The sequence below is a fragment of the Erigeron canadensis genome, chromosome 2, assembly GCF_010389155.1.
Source record: "Erigeron canadensis isolate Cc75 chromosome 2, C_canadensis_v1, whole genome shotgun sequence".
In the NCBI taxonomy this organism is placed as follows: Eukaryota; Viridiplantae; Streptophyta; class Magnoliopsida; order Asterales; family Asteraceae; genus Erigeron; species Erigeron canadensis.
The window spans coordinates 7,112,892-7,130,331 of NC_057762.1; the positions used below are offsets into that span (position 1 = coordinate 7,112,892).

At 29.7% G+C, this 17,440-nt stretch overlaps 3 protein-coding genes across 3 annotated transcripts; 2 read left to right on the forward strand and 1 right to left on the reverse strand.

Annotated features, from left to right (window-relative positions):
- Nucleotides 1-2,809: 2,809 nt before the first annotated feature.
- LOC122587622 (protein ALP1-like) lies at nucleotides 2,810-3,871 on the reverse strand. The gene has a single exon (XM_043759795.1). It carries the CDS (start codon nucleotides 3,869-3,871, stop codon nucleotides 2,810-2,812), a length of 1,062 nt encoding a protein of 353 aa, XP_043615730.1.
- A 5,796-nt stretch (nucleotides 3,872-9,667) lies between these two features.
- Nucleotides 9,668-10,252, forward strand: LOC122587623 (probable receptor-like protein kinase At2g39360). Its single transcript, XM_043759796.1, has one exon. It carries the CDS (start codon nucleotides 9,668-9,670, stop codon nucleotides 10,250-10,252), a length of 585 nt encoding a protein of 194 aa, XP_043615731.1.
- Nucleotides 10,253-10,321: 69 nt separating this feature from the next.
- LOC122587624 (mannose/glucose-specific lectin-like) lies at nucleotides 10,322-16,971 on the forward strand. Its single transcript, XM_043759798.1, has 4 exons — nucleotides 10,322-10,570; nucleotides 15,790-16,020; nucleotides 16,100-16,558; nucleotides 16,717-16,971. The coding sequence occupies exons 1-4, from the start codon at nucleotides 10,322-10,324 to the stop codon at nucleotides 16,969-16,971; spliced, it is 1,194 nt and encodes a 397-aa protein (XP_043615733.1).
- Nucleotides 16,972-17,440: the final 469 nt, after the last annotated feature.

The window sequence follows — 17,440 nt, forward strand, 5'->3', positions numbered from 1 at the left end:
CATTATGACTTTAAACTCATGTTTTGGGAATATATTTACTATATTCTATTTCCTTTAGCAGTATCTATGTAATTCCATGTCGTGTTGTACTTTTCATGACACCCCATGTTTCCGTCAACGGTGAGGTGTTACACCCATCAATTTTCTTGTTCACCAGTATCCCATGCCACCCCCATAACATTTCTTTAAACCATTGGATTCCTTTGCCACTGCTACGATATTCCTGTCGGTTGGCTATTGGAATCTTTATACAATTCAAAACCATTGCTTCTGTCTATTACTTCTATCCATTGGAATCGGATCTGGAAATCAAGGGGTAGTGATTTTAGCCGTTGATGGCGGCACCGGTGGTGGCTACCGGAGAGGCGGAACGAGGAAAAAATTGGGATGGCAGAGAAACTGGAGGTGATGGTGGCAGCTTCGACGATGATTTTTGAAAGATCGATTAGGGTTTCTGAATCTTTTGTTGTATATTTGAAGTCATGTAGAAACAAATTGCTAAAGTTGAAGTCTCTTTTAGGTCAATTTTGTTGTATGTGATTTTGAAGCATTTAGGTTTTATGAGATTTTGTAAATTAGATCAAAGTTTCCATGTGATTCCTTTGTTAGCAGAAAACAAGGTATCAAGTTTACATAGATTTAAAAAAATATATATATGACATGGAATATACATGTCATCAATATATAAGATAAAGAATAAAGAAAATGATTTGGAAAATATTTTTAACAGGTAACATGTATGGAGCCCCACAAATGTGATTTTAGCCGTTTTCTTTCCCCCGAATAGAACTTTTTTTTGTTCGAGCCCCAGAAAAGGTTTCAGTGACAAGTTGAAGGACTTTCCAAGTAATAAGCCCTGGATTAAATCCCAGAGCTTAAATGTGTTAAAATAATTAAATAAACTCTTAAAAAACTCAGTCATTAGTTATCGAGAAAGTTACAGTTTTGGTACCTGAAGTTGTCAAAGTTTTCAATTATAGTCTCTAAGTGAAAAAAAATTCATTTTTGATACCCTCACGTGGAGACGTTAACGGAAAAACAAACAGCGTATGTGCTTGGAATCAAAAATGAAAAAAAATTACCAACTTCAGGTACCAATTAAAAATGTAATTTTTTCACTAAGAGTGTATAAGTGAAAATTCTGACAATTTCAAGTTCCAAAAATGTATTTTTTTTTTAAATAAATAGATAAAAGTTGAAGAAGAGGTGTCATTAATAGTAGTGTGGAAGAGGTGTTTTTGGAAAGAGAAAAAATGATGTGGCGCTCATATGGTAGTGACGAAGAAATTAGGAAAAACTCCGTGTTCGGAAGGGAGCCCATATTTATACCATTTATTTTTACTAATGTGCCATACTGTGCAATTAACATAGCAGACAATATAAGTATTTAATGCATAGTAATGATAGATGAATCCCTATTAAGAAGTCGTAGTTAATATTCTCATGGCAACGCACGTGAGGACAGTTAATTAACAGTCCAGTAAACGTCCGTGATATAAACATGATTCTAGTAAAATGCGCCCAAGACCAAATAGAATATGTAATGATTAATGACCCAGCTGATTTCATTTTTCCAATATACATAGGTGTTGTATTCTTTATTCGTGTATAATATTCTTTTCCGGGGAAAATTGAAGCCAATGATGTCTCCAACAACTCATTTTTGACTTCCGTGACCATATTTTAATTTATACTCGTACTACTGCAGTACTGGTAGCACATGGGAGTGGCGCATGTGCTTTTTGCATGGCCGAAGGCCTTGCATTCGGATCTAGGCCGGCATTAGCTCCAAATTGAGTTGTTAAAAGGTTTGCCTTTTCCTTTTCTTGCATATATGATATTAGCCAAAGACGGAGCCAGGAATCTAGGTTAATTAAGGGTGGCTAAAACTAATCTCGATAAACAGTCACGGACAAATTCATGCATATATTATAGAAACACTATCAATTTTTTTGTTATGTTTTAGTCATTTACTATGTTATGTTGTAACAAAAAAGAGTAATATATAATTAGTTATTAAATGTTTAGTTAAATGAAGCTTTCAGTTACTATTCAATAGCCAAGTATTTAAAATCCAGATTGTCACTTCCAATTAAAATCTATGATCGATATGAAACAATTTTCTTTATAAATAAACGTACGGCAGTATATATAGTCCTTATATATTTAAGGGGCTAAACTAGTGAATAGACTTAGACAGTGTAAAGATATATCAACATGGACCTATACTGTACGAAGCAATTTTACTCATCTTCTTCACACAATCAGAACCTGCAACGTTTTCTATAAGAAGATTTAACAAGCCTACTGTATATACTCCTATGACTTTTAACAAACAAAATCTATTTCAGTATGAGCAAATGTTAATTTAATTTAGCTGGATTGTTGCTTGCGATTATTAAAAATCCCAAAGGCGACCCTCTGTATCAATATATATGGGGTGTTAGCGGTTTGGGGGTTGGCCATGGCCACCCTTACCCCCTACACAGCTCCGCCCCTGACACTAGTTGTTTGACCCTTAGGGGCAAGGGTGTAGTGTCAAGCTTTTGGCTAATTGGATAAATTGACAAGTTTTAAGCCAATGAAAACATGACACGTGTAAAAGCCAATTTTTACCAAAAACTAGCCAAAACTTGCCAAATTACATGCTAAAGTGACCTTTTTTTGCCAATTCTTACCAATTGTAAAAAATTTACAAAACAAACCTTACACTTTTATTAAACTTAAAAAACACAATACAACTAAATAAAACATTACATTTATTTAAAACATAAAACACACAAATACTTAAAAATAAAAATCAAGATCACTAAACATCGATATCTAAATCTCCCACGTGCTCCGTAATATCACGACGTAACATGTAATGCGTCTCTTCGTTACGTAAGCGATAGAGAAAATTAGGGTCGGTAGCACGAATATCATTAGGAGGATCCCTGATGTACACCGGTGATATTGCGTTGCCGTCGTCCTTGAGTATCATGTTATGTAAAATAACACATGCATACATCGCGTTAGTGATCTTTTCTTTGTCCCTCATCCGTGCCGATCGTTCGATGATCCCCCACTTGTTCTTCAGAAGCCCGAATGCTCGCTCAACGTCTTTTCTCGCGGACTCTTGGAGTTTCTTCAATACCTTCTCCTTTCTCGCAACCGGGTATGCATACGCCTTCAAAAAACAAGACCATGGTGGGTAAATACCATCCCCTAGATAGTATCCTCTATCGTAACGATGCCCGTTTACGGTAAAGCCATACTCAGGAGACTTCCCATTCACCTCGGGAATAAACAATGGCGATTGCTTCAAAACATTGATGTCATTGTTTGCGCCCGCAACACCAAAATACGCATGCCAAAACCATAAATCATAGGAAGCAACGACCTCAAGTATGATAGTCGGGCGGTCGTGATCACCCCGGTGGTATTGCCCACGCAAACTATGTGAACAATTTCTCCAACTCCAGTGGGTACAGTCGATGCTACCGATCATGCCAGGAAAATGATGTCGGGCTTCATGCGCCTCATATAAACACGCAACATCGTGGCTAGTCGGAGAACGCAAATGCTCTTTACCATAAAGATACTTTATGGCAATGCAAAAGTTACCTAGACACTCACGAGCCGTTCTAGTAGAGAACGACAACCCCTCATCATAGTTGTTGGCGAGGTTGTCGTACGCGATTTGCCGTAGCGCGCACGTGCCCTTTTGAATTGCCGAGAACCCTCTAATACCCGCCGCATTCGCCGAAGACCGAAACCATGGAAATGCTGCAGTAATATCTTCCACAATTTTCAAAAACAACCTCCTCGACATACGATATCTCGTACGAAAGACATAGTCCTCAAACATCGGCTCATCCACAAAGTACATGTTCATCAATCTTTCATGAGCTGAGTGCCGATCTCTCTATATATATCTTCGTGAATTTGCAGAAGAAGATGCAGTGTCTTCTTCTAAGGCTGCAAGAGCAACAGACGCCAAAAACTCGAAGTCGGCAGAAGACGATGAGGATGACGACGACGACAAGAATTCAGGAATTATATACACAAGTAGTTCATCATCAGACATTTTGCCTTATGAAATTTGATAGTTTGATGTTTGATTGTATGTGATAGTAGTGATGTATGTGATAGTTTGTTGTTTGATTGTTTGATAAATATGTGTTTGTATATATTGAAGATGGAAAAGAAATTAAAAAAAAAAAAGGCTCCCAACGTTCAAATCTCACAAAAAACAAAAAAAAAAGGTCAACAAGGACGCTCCCAACGTTCACTTTAATCGGCCAAAACTAGCCGATGTAGCATGCCAATTCTTGCCGATTAAACTTGCCGATACTTGTCGAGTGACGTGCTATAGCATTGCCGATTTAGCGGATGGTTTTTGGCGATAAAACTAGCCGACTACACCCTTGCCCCTTATATTGGATGATCGTCCAATATAGACTCAATTAAGCAGGGCCGTCTCTGAGAATCTATATACTTAGGGGGTGTTTGGTTCGTAGAATTTCAAGAATTCAATAGAATTGAAATCTGAATTCCATTCCATATCCTGTTTGGTTGGCAAAATGAAATTCGAATTACATTCCATTAGTTGTTTGGTTCGTATAGAATTAGCATTGGATTCCTTCAAATTCCATGATGGAATTCAAGATTCCTTCACATTTTTGATGGAAAGTTTGAAATTCCATTGGAATCAAGTTTTGATAAAAATAAATCTTTTATAATTATTCTTTAATTATTAAAATTATCATAATATATTTCAAAACTATGTATATTATCATTATTATATATGTAAAACTATAATAATAATTATTATTATTCATTATCTATATTATTGTTAATAATTACTTCGTATTAGTTAAAAACTGTTTAAAATTTTATAATTTTTTTTTAATACTTATAAAGTTTATTACTACTTATTAAAGTCATTTGTTATATAAAAATCTAATTTTAGCTTGTAAAGTTTAATATTATTCAATATAAAACATTATTTTATAAAAAAATTAATAATATATATATAAAGTTTTATTTTATTAATATATATAATATTTATATAAGTGTTTATAAATTATAATATTATTGTATAAAAATCTATATTATTTTATAAAAATTTCTTAATATTTAATAAAAAAAAGTTCTTATTAAAAAACGAACTTAGTTTATAAAATTTAGTATTATTATAAATAAATATATTTATAAAAAATTATTAATATTTTATATAAATTTTTATATTTTGTAAAATGTATTAACATTACAAATTAAAAAATATATATTTCAATTTTTTTATTATTATTTTTATAATTAATATTATGAATTCCATTCAATTCCACTCAACTAAACACAAAAGATTATAATTTAACCAAATTCCAATTCCATCAAATTCAAATCCATTCAGGTTTCAGTTCTATCAAATTCTAATTCCTTTAACAGATTTCAATTTATTTAAAAAAATTCTGCGAACCAAACGACCCCTTAGGATGAGCCAAAAAAAAACCCTAACTCCCCAAGTTAGACGCAAAGATTTATATTATTAATTTTATTGAGGTTATTAAATTATTGAGTATAAATTTATAGAGGTTTTACCATTTTATTGTACATAAACTTTTTTTTATAAAATGATAAAAAAAAAAAAACGTTAGTCTATTAATAAATAAACATAACAAAAGTTATTATTCAAATTATATAACATGTGAAAAAATAAAGAAATAAAATTAAAAAAGAGATTTAGTATAATCCATATCATCATTTTGTAGTTTTAATTAAATTATTAAGATAATCTTAATTCAAAAATATATATCATTTTATAAATTAATTTAGCGGGACAAAAATATTACAAGTTCATCAATACATTCACACATATAAGTTGGATACACTTATACACCAGTCACATCAAATTAAAAGGTGTAATAGTATTTTTTTATATTCTTATTTTTACGTTATTGAAGAGTAGTCTAGGTCTACAAAAGCATTAAAGTAGTTTACGGCTACATTTCAAGATTGAAATTTATAACTTTTTTTTATCTGTAAAAGATGTATAAGTGAGCTTTTTATGTAAGTTAAGTTATATGGTTTAACTTTTGGTTAATTGTTATGATTTGTAATATGTTAAATTGATTACATAAATGTATTTTTTAAACCAACCTTGAATATAAGAAAATAACTTTCAGTGAAGAAAGAAAATATTTTTTTTGAAATTCAAATAAAATGTCAATAAAACATAAAGTAATGAACATTATTACAAGAAAGAATTATAAATAGGAAAATGATTAATCTTCCTAATATAATAGCCTAAAAATCCTCTTAACTATTAGATGAAAACATATGGCAAAATCAGGGGGCAAGATTAAAAAATAGAATTAGTGGATACCATATGTTACTTTCTTAAAATTTTAGGAGGATTATTAGGCTAATCTTTAGGAAAATATCATGGTGGACAGAGTGTTTTTTCACGCCTCCCCACATTTTTGTTTTTATCTCTTTTCATCCCTACTAGAAGACAGTTGCTCAAATAACTTATCGACCCATCATACTTCTCGATTATGTAATGTTTACTCTTTTTTTTTTCAATTTTTATTTTAATTTACACTTTATAACCAAAAATTTCAAAATAATAAATAAAGGATAATAGTAATATATATCTAATAAAAAATAGCTAATATACTCAATATAACAATAGCTAGTATATATCTTACTATTACTGTATATTATATAAATATAAAATAGTTTAATTAAAAATTAATAAAATTTAATTTAAATATATTAAGATTTTAAAAGTAATTATAATATTCTCTTTTTTTAAAGTTTCTTTTTAATACAGTAATTGTTATGATACATATAAGAAAAACAAATCATATTGAAATATACTTTTTTATATAAAATACATATACCATTATCATATTCTCATTGTAATATTTAGAATATATTTCATCTAAATATAAGATATTAGTTTTTTATAGTGTGAAATAAAACTGTAGTATACCATGTGTAACAATTAAACAAATAAAATGATGGTGACTTATCATGATTTTTAATATTTAAATATCATTAAATATGTCACCATCTATAACTTTTATTGACATATTAAGAACCTGTAATATTTAAATTCGGTAAGCATATCACAATAAACAACTTGCATGTTTATATCATTAATTTTTTTTTTAATATGAATCTCAAAGTTTTAATATATAAATCAATTTTTTGTTACTAAAAACAGTAAACTAATTTTTAAGAGAAATGATCCTTACACAATAATGTTTAGCAATACACAACACTGTATGTATTATACGGTTGTACAATACAATCATATAATGTATATATTGTTGTGTATGACAAAAAGATATTGTGTATGGATCACCTCCCATATAAATATATCAGCAATCACTTTGGAAATATGTGTTCATCATCTTTGTAAGTTCAAGATAACAACCCGGCTACTCTTTCTTAACGAATAGAACAAGATTGTTAGGACAAATAATCGTTGAGATAACTTATCATTGAGTATGTCCTTAGCAAGCCCATCTTTACATGAGTTGGAGATAAGTTTGATTACGCATCCTCAAATTTGCATATCAAATATGGGCGGGAAATTTGTATTTAATGGAAACTCTATTTCTTTCTTTTGGATCAATTGTTGTAGAAAAAAGAATAGACTAGTATGGCTGTTATGATACATTAGCCCCACATATTTGTTGTAATTTTTACTTTCGATACCTTGCCAAGAAATTCTTTTAAAAAAATAGTATGGACGGGAAATGTGAAAAGAAACTTTGCTCATAACATGTGCCGGGTCATATGACTTACAATACTTTCTTCTTTTTACTTTTTACTCTTTACGGTGGTAAGCTTACAAGAGCATCCACAATGACAATAAGTCATTAAAAGCTTTTTTATTTTGTCACTTTATAAATCTAGCTACTAACTTTAACCTATAAAAAAGTCTTTCACTCTAATGGAAAAGCTTTTCTAAAGCTTTTTTGTTTATATTAACATCTATTCCTATACATTCTAGAAAAAAACTTTTAGTTGATAGGTTGAGATTTCTCAACCTATTGATTAAATAACCTTTTGCACTTAATGGTATCAACCTTTTATAAAAGTTTTTTTCTTTACAATAAATTATTCACTTTTTTATCATTGGAGATGTCTAAGTTATAAATAAGTATACAAACTTGAGAACCAACCACTTTCATTATTAATAAATATGTTTATTTATTTTTGTGTCTAATTAATGAAGTCTAATACAATGACGAATAAGTTTAAATAAGCTCACATGAGAATCTAATAAGTGTTAGTGTATGAATGAATTTAAAAAAAAAAAAAAAAGAATCTAAGTGATATGACACTTGAGTGATGATAGACAAAAGCTACATAAAGATCGAGATCCATCCCAACTAACATACAAATTGATCAGTTTAACTCTAACAACCCTCCATTATTACTTAATAAATTACTCCACCCTCGGATTCAATTACTACAACTCTTTCATTAATATACTGACTTTCGATCACATTTAAGTAGTTCCAGCTGCAAATCAAACTTAATTAATCTCTTTCGATCAACCACCAAACTACTAATTTGGACGGTCGTCGGAAAACCAAGCCAAGCCAGCGCCAGGATATATAAGCTAAGCGGAAGTCGGATATCACAACTGTTGGCCGGTAAGCGGCCGATATATATAATCCAACTATAATAATTAGTCTCTATCTATTTGTTGTGTTAATGTTTGGTCGTCGTCTCTATATATTTGATCTCTCTTTTAATCTTCAAGGTTGTGATAGTTGATGTTGGATGCTATTTGCATGTGTCTTTTACTCTTTTTATACTTGAAAAACTTGTTTTCATTGCATGTCAGTGATTCAAATTGATTTAAATTTAATTGTTTTAACATTAAACATTCACACATCTTTCTAAACTAGTTCAAACAGTGCTAGCTGATGTTACTTATTGTTTTGTTCATGATCCGATCGATGTATCTAGCTAGAGATAAATGTTGTCATCTCATCACAACATGTATACTTAACCATATCTCATGATTTATTAAATGTCCATATATCAACATAAATGACAAGTATATAACAGTAGGGATTATAAACACAAGGATTAATTTGATATTAATAATGAAGGAAATAAAGAAGTTAGAAGCGTACCCGGATACATCTCATAAAAGATTTTGTACATACAAAATTCTTTATGCGATTATCAAGTTCTTTATGCGATTCTGAAAATCTTTATGCCATTTTTCAAAGTTCTTTATAAGATTTTTAAAGTTCTTTATGCGATTTTCAATGTTTTTTTATGCGATTTTCATCATTGTTATGCGATTTTTATAATCTTATTGCGATTTTAACAATCTCATTGCGATATTCCAAAATTATTGCAATTTTTGTGGCTATTTTGTTAACATCTATAAAAACTTGGGTAAATTGATAAATTTTTGTAAAAAATTGAGTATTGAGGTTATTTTACTAAAAATACTATAGGTCAGTCATCCATGTTTGTAATGAAAGATAGCTTGATCCTTGTATATATAAATAATTAATTTGAATAACTTCAAGTGAGCTTTATTCACGTGCTTTTACTTCTTAAGTGTTTATATAACACCTTTTTTTTTTTATTTAAGGTGGTTTCCTCCTAGCTGCATTTCATACACCCACTTAAAACGTCACTTATGGAAGCATTAGAACACTTTAAAATTCCGCTTGAAAAGATCAAACTGGCCACCAATAATTTTAGTGATGAAGCTTTCATTGGACAAGGTGGTTATGGAAAGGTGTACGTAGGAACACTCACACTATCAGAGCAACAAATAAGAGTTGCCGTGAAGAGACTCGATTGTCAATTTGGACAAGGGAATCGTGAGTATTTGATGGAAATTCAAACGCTCACATGCTATAGGCACAAAAACCTCGTCTCCCTTGTTGGCTTTTGTGATGAGAATGGAGAAAGTATCTTGGTTTATGAACATGCAAAATATGGAAGCCTTGACAAATATCTGAGCAATCCTGAGCTCTCCTGGATCCAACGCCTCAAAATAAGTCTTGGGGCGGCTCGTGGATTTAACTACCTACATGATGAGGTGGGACCCCAACATAGGGTTTTGCACCGCGACATAAAAAGTGCAAACATTCTCCTAGATGAGAATTGGGAAGCAAAAGTATCCGATTTTGGATTGTCCAAAATAGGTCCTTCAAATCTGGAGTTCACATATGTTGTCACCGTTGCTTGTGGCACCATTGGCTATATTGATCCATAGTATTTAAGAACCGGAATTCTAACCAAAGAATCGGATGTTTATTCTTTTGGTGTGTTGCTATTTGAGATAATGTGTGGAAGGCATGCACTTATTCCTAGATCTCAAGATGGACGTGGTTTTCTTGCTACACTTGCCCAACAATCATGTGAAGAAAATAGATTAGATGAGATCATCCTTCCCAAACTGAAAAATCAAATGAGAGAGGATTCGTTGAAAGTGTTCTCCGCTACTGCATATCAATGCTTAAAAGAAAATAGAAGTGATCGCCCAACAATGGGTTCAATCGTGGAGAAACTTGAAAATGCATTGAGGCTTCAAGTAAGTGTGTGTGTCTGTATGTGTGTGTGTTAAGGTTAGACATTGGAAAACTAAAATTAGACATAAACAAATTGGATAAGATCTTGAGAGTTGGATCATGATCAAAATGATTAAAACTGATACACGAAAATCCAGAAGGCGTTGGTCTATATATAAGTACATAAAACTAATGGTTCCAGGTAAAATCAATTAATCATATGATTGCTCCTAGGATTTGTCGGTACCTATAAAAATCTTTTTCTCAATATCTTAGATATGATTTATTCAAAATTATATTAGAGATCAATAAACATTTAGAAAGTTTTGGTAAACATGAAATGTTTTTGTTAACTATAAGTTTTAGCAGTGATTGTCTATTTGTAAATTGTTATCACTAACCTATAAATTTTAGTTTTCAAACCTTTGGAGATAATCATAAAACGTAACTCTAGATTATTTATATATAGGTTTATAATAAAATAAAACAAGTATTAAAATAAAATTAATAAAATAATAGGTTTTCTTTTATTGAAAATCATTGTGCATCAATTGTTTCGTGAATCTTTGTGCATCAGATTAACTATGATCTAAAGGTCAAATTCCTGTCCTATTTATTTTACTTTAGTACTTGTTTCACAATACCTAAGCTCTCTATACACACACACACATAGGGTAAAGATCCAGAGAGAAGATAGTTTAAGGAAAGAAGAGAAACAATATTCATTTTTGATTTTCTTTAGCTTGTTTTGTTGAATTGTTTTTTTTCTACTTTTTATATTTTTTAACATTAATCCATTCCACAAAAAAATTTAAAGAATTTAAAAAATACAACTTACACATGTTTAGATAGGTGTAGATAGATATCTACACATGTGTAAGGTATAAAACTTACAGATGCATAGAAAAAAAATTTTCCAAATTTTTTTTCTTTTGTAGGGAGCTTTCATTATTAAAATAAAAAATTGAAAATAAAAAATAAAAAATAAAAAAATAAAAATCAATTATATATTTAAGATTTTTTAGTTAATAAAAAATTAATTATATGTGATGGGTTGGATGGAAATAGACCTTTGTAATTAGATTTATGAAGACCTTGAATAGACTTAGTAATTTTTTTTTAGTTAATAAATGGATATACTAGATTAAACCCATGCACATGTTGTACGATGAATGAATATTAGTATCATAAAAATCTGTTAAAAATAAACGATATATCTCCTAAATTTAAAGTATAATTGTAGTAATAATATATTCAAATGTAAACTTATTTATTAAACACAATTAAATTATAAATGAATATATTTTTAATACTAATCAATGGAATTTTTATTTTTGATAATGTCTACATCATGTAACAATTAATGATATCAAAAATAAATTACATAAAATATACTTCATAAATAAACCATCAATATAAGTTCATTTTTAATGCATAAAGCATAAACGAAAAAGAGTAATTTTTCAAGAAATGAATAATTTATCGGACTTGATTAAGAGATTGGATTTTTTTTAATATCTAAAATGTAAAATAAAATCTTCTAGAATATCAGGATGAAAAGTAAAAAAAATTAATAATAATAATCAATATTTCGTATTTTAATGCAATGCTAAAATAACTCAATATAATCGATATATAATTATTATTCTAAATAATAACTTAAATAAGCATTAACCTAATTTTAAAATTTGAAAGTTTTTATATATTATATAATATTTAGATAATATATTTGAGTAAGTAATTCTTTTCAAATAATATAACATGAGATTAAAAAAAATAAATAAATAACAAAATAAACAAAAAGTTCAGGAAACACTCAGAAACTTAAATATAAAAAGATCAAATAATTTAACTTTAGTAGAATGCTAGTGCCCAGGTCCGTCCAATGGACAGGTAGTCTCAAAATATATTAATCAAAGCTAAAAAAATTGAAATTCAAGTATATTAAATAGATACGACATAAAATTAAAATATCTAAAAATAAAACATAAAACGATTCAAATAAGACAACAGGTTGAAGAAGTAATGCGTAATAAACTAATCTTTCGGGGAAAGCCTATCATACATATCGGAGTCATACTCATTATCAAAACATAAACATATATTAATAATTAAAAAATAAATAAGTTGCATTGCGTACGAAGATCAAGTACTAATTCTTGCTGGGTAAGTTTCTGCTTCATAAATCTCTATATATGTTCTTAGTAAATTGATTGTTGATGACAACTTTTGACTATAGACGAATTAAAAATTTACACAGTAACAATATGATTTGAGCAATCATCAATATGACCAATATCACAACTTAATTAATACGAAAGCTAAAGAAGAAACATATGAAAATTAACTTCATATAAATATTGATTTCAGTTTACCCATTTTTTTCCAACTTTAGTTAAATAAAAAGAGAAACAAAAAGTGTACAGTGTATAATTTGAAAAATACATATCAATTCATTAACAAAGACCATCTCAAACGTTTTGATTTTCTTCGGGTTGTTCCACTCCGAAACAGTCCATACATGCACAACACGGAGTCGTAGATGATGATTAATATGTGTTGGCTTAAGATCATCAAGATGAACTAATATGATCTTATATTTTGTTGTTGAATAAGAAGTCATAATAAACCTATAATGGACAACAAACTAAACTAAAAGAGATAATAATAACAATAGCATAAGAACTCAATGTTAAATAATAATAATAATGATTAAATCTGAACAAAGTATATAAGTAAAAACTGTTTGGTAATCGATCGTAGGTTTTTTTGGGTTGAGAATATGTGAAGGTTTTTTCCATGTGGTATATATAATAATAATAATAATAATAATAATAATAATAATAATAATAATAATAATAATAAAGACTTTTTTATAATATTTTTTTTATTAAAGGTCGGCCATTATTTATTAAATAAATATTAAAAAATAAAAGATTAATAACGAAAGAGTATTAGGCTAAAAGAGGGGAATTAGAGGTGCCAAATGTACCTCAACCTTTCCTTTTAGTTATATTATAGATAGATATCATGCGTACGTTTGACTACATATTCGCACAAAATTCTATTTACATTATGTTTGAGAATTTATAGTCTATCACTTGCAGGTTAAGTCTATCAATACACTTATTATGATTAAAATTAAAAATAATTACTACAAATATAATATAATAATAATAATAAATCTTTATATTAAATAAAATAAAATTCTTATGACATCACATTTTACAAAAATAACTAATTTGTCACCTCCAAATTTTTTCTTAAAATTAGTTCTTTTTTATTTAATTTATCTATGATGTCAAAAACACCTTCCTAATTAAAGTTTATGTCATTTTTATTTTGTTATTTTTGATGTTTTTTTTTATTTTCTTTTGAAAACTCTAATATTTTATACATGGGACTTTTATATTTTCATCATATAATTAATTTTATGATAACATAATTTTAAACTTTTGGCATATCATACAGGTTAATAAACTAATTAAATTTATTTGAAACATAAGATATAGTATTACTTGGTTATGAGTATCGTTGGACTGTCACAACTTAAGTATCAAATATATGTTTTTACAAAACTTTTATTACTATTCCCGGATTAAACCCGGGATACTTAGATAGTATATAAATATTCGTAGAATTGTAGAAATATAGGGCTAACATGTTTGGCAATTTATTTTCATTAATTAGTTATTAGGACTAATGATTTGGAGAATTTGAATGACATGGCTAAACACATGTCAACTAAAATTTAAAAACTTAATGAAAAAATGACAAATTATATAAAATCCAATGTGACATGCTATTATGAATGTCAATTAAGCAAAAATCTATCATCTCCTAGTTATATAAAGAGATACTATATATAGGTTTGTTTTTTGTAAAATAAGTATTAAGTAAAAAAAAAAAAGAGGATAAGACCTTTAAATCATGATAAAATTGATGCATGAAGATTCACAAAGGACAAATATAAAATGCACGATGATTTTATGATGCCCAATAATTTTCAATGAAGAGAAACCTATTGTTTTATTTGTTTTACTTTTATATTTGTTTTATATTACCTATAACCTATATACTATCTATACTATTTTATAAAATAAAATAAAAACATTTTATTTTTGGAAGTATTGAAAAATATGTAATATTTTCACCTAGCACCCTTAAAATATATTTACACACACTACTCCCTTATATTAAAGATTAAACTACACTCAATCTTTTATCTTTTAAAATATCTCCATTAACCTTTTAAATCAATTACCTTTTACATCAATTAAATACACCACTTGACGCCGCCTCCACCACCAACGGTTGCCTCGATCACCACACCGTCTACAACACGACCACCACCGTATTGTGCGAGTCCGCGCTAGCATATATATACCTAGCTTAGGTATATATATAATCTTTCAAATCTTGATAGTTTTATCTATAAAAAATTATGGAGTCCAATCAATTATCCAATATAAAATGAATATTATAAAATTAATATATGAAAAATTTTATACCTAGATTATATACAAAACATTTTTAAATTCATTTAACCCTATATATATAGTATCATTCGCATTAGAAACATTTAAAATAGGAACAATAGTAACACTAGTAGTTGATGCATTTTAATCTCAAATTCATCAAATTCATGAACTTGCATCGATCTAGATTTTCATTATTTGTTAAAAAAAATGAAGATTTAAAACTCGATGCACATGCATCTTTGCGTAAAAACAAAAAGTGTGATCTTTTAGGATTCGAAGGATCAATACCATGTTAAACACTTAAGTAATGATAGGCTATTATAAACAATGTTAATCATTTGGACTTATATGGGATCAAAATAAAGTGTTAGTGTGTTTGCAACTTATTTACTCCCCCTGCCTCCCCCTCCCACAAGCGCACGCGCTCGCACACACATATGTATGTATATATAAGGAAAAAAGTGATGGTGACGTTGTTAGGCACTTAAGTTGGGTAAAATCCCCCCCACATGCTAATTTTTTAACATTTAATGTATACTGCATAAATAAGTGGCCCCCATGTTTTTTATGAATTAAAAATTAGCATGTGAAGGGAATTTCACCCAACTTAAATGTCTAACAACACCACTTTTACTTAGGTCAGTCTTATGTAACCATCCCCTTTTATATATATATACTTGTTATGTTGGTGTGTTATCGTGATAACTCCATTTCTATTTTTTTTTAATTACTCCATTAATCTATAATATATTTGTTTCAAGGTCTGCAACAATTCCACAACATTTATTAAGGTAGGAACTTGTGGAAAACAAAGTGTGAGTTTGGATGATGATCAATGGTCTGTTGAACTGGAGCCAAATCATAAGCTTCAAAAAATAACCATTGATCATGGTGATGTGATATACTCTCTCATGTTCACTAGTCAATGTAGAGATATCTTTCACATTTCAAACAAGGTTGGTGGTTCGGCTGGGAGAGACTTTATTTCCGAGGTTAGCATATCTTAATTTCGTTAATGGATACATACTTTTTTACATACATAATATATATTAGGCCTTTATTTTATGTTAGGTCATGCTTGATACCGACGAGGAAATAATTGGTATTAAAGGGACTATTGATACTGGAGATAGTAATACATTTATTTCATCACTTACTTTTGAAACAAACAAGGCAACCTATGGACCTTTTGGTCGAGCATCAGAGTGTATTTTCTCAATACCATGGGAAAATGGCTCGTTAGTCGGTTTTTATGGCATTTCTGGTGATTTTATCAATAGCATCGGCGTCTATCTGAAAGCCAATGATGAAATCATGAAGGTTGGAACATGGGGAAGAACTGCCCCTGCGGGTCCAGAAAGTATTTGGTCTTTCGAACTTGAGAGAAATCATCATCTGCAGGAGATAACCATTGATCATGGCGATTACGTATATTCTCTAGCTTTCACTTCACAGTATAAAGGGTTAAGTTACAGGCCTGAAAAAGTCGGTGGTTGGTATGAACCATATGGTGGAGATAAAAATTCCGTGGTAAAGATTTCTAACTCAAAAAAGTTAACTCACGTGATAATTAAGCTATTTTAGTTTGCATTTTCGACAATGCTCATTGCTTAAGCCGCTCTTTGTACAATACGTGCGTATCATTACATGGAAGTTAATTGATAATTTATTCTCTTCTACAACAATAGGTAACATTTGACTGGAATGAAGAAATTATTGGCATCGTTGGAACAGTTGCGGTATCAGAGGGACTTCACGCTGGTTACACAGTCATTTCATCAATTTCAATTGTGACGGATAAAAGAACTCATGGGCCTTTTGGTACAGAAAGAGGAACACCATTCACGATACAATGGGACAACAGTGGTTCTTTTGCCGGATTTTATGGCGTTTGTGGTGCTTATATTGATAGCATCGGTGTCTACTTGAAGTCCACGTTGTAACATATGGAGGAAAGAACCTTTTGTCTTTATAAGAACTTTGGACAAGGATCTAGTTTATTCATTCACAAATGTCGTTTACTATTTTCTAGTTATGTTATTTAGACCACCAGTTAGCGTTGGCGCCGACGTGGCATGTCAGCGCCGACTGTCTCCTCATCCCATTAGCATTCGATGTTGGTTCCTTGTCAAGTGTCGGCGTTCCCTTCCCAAACATCGTCATGCATTTCTTATTATCATTATTCTTCTAGTATTATCGTTGTGATCGTATAATGTAACGTCCATACATTTTTAATTAAATTGTTTTTTATCTTTTTATTTTGAGAGTAGGTTGATGACTTTACACAAATCCAAAATACTGAGTGACTTAACAGGAATCCCAATCAACTATATTTTAAGGTTAGGTCATAAATATAAACTTAGTTTACAACGCTTAATTAGGTGACTTAACATAATTCCTAATTAAAGGGTT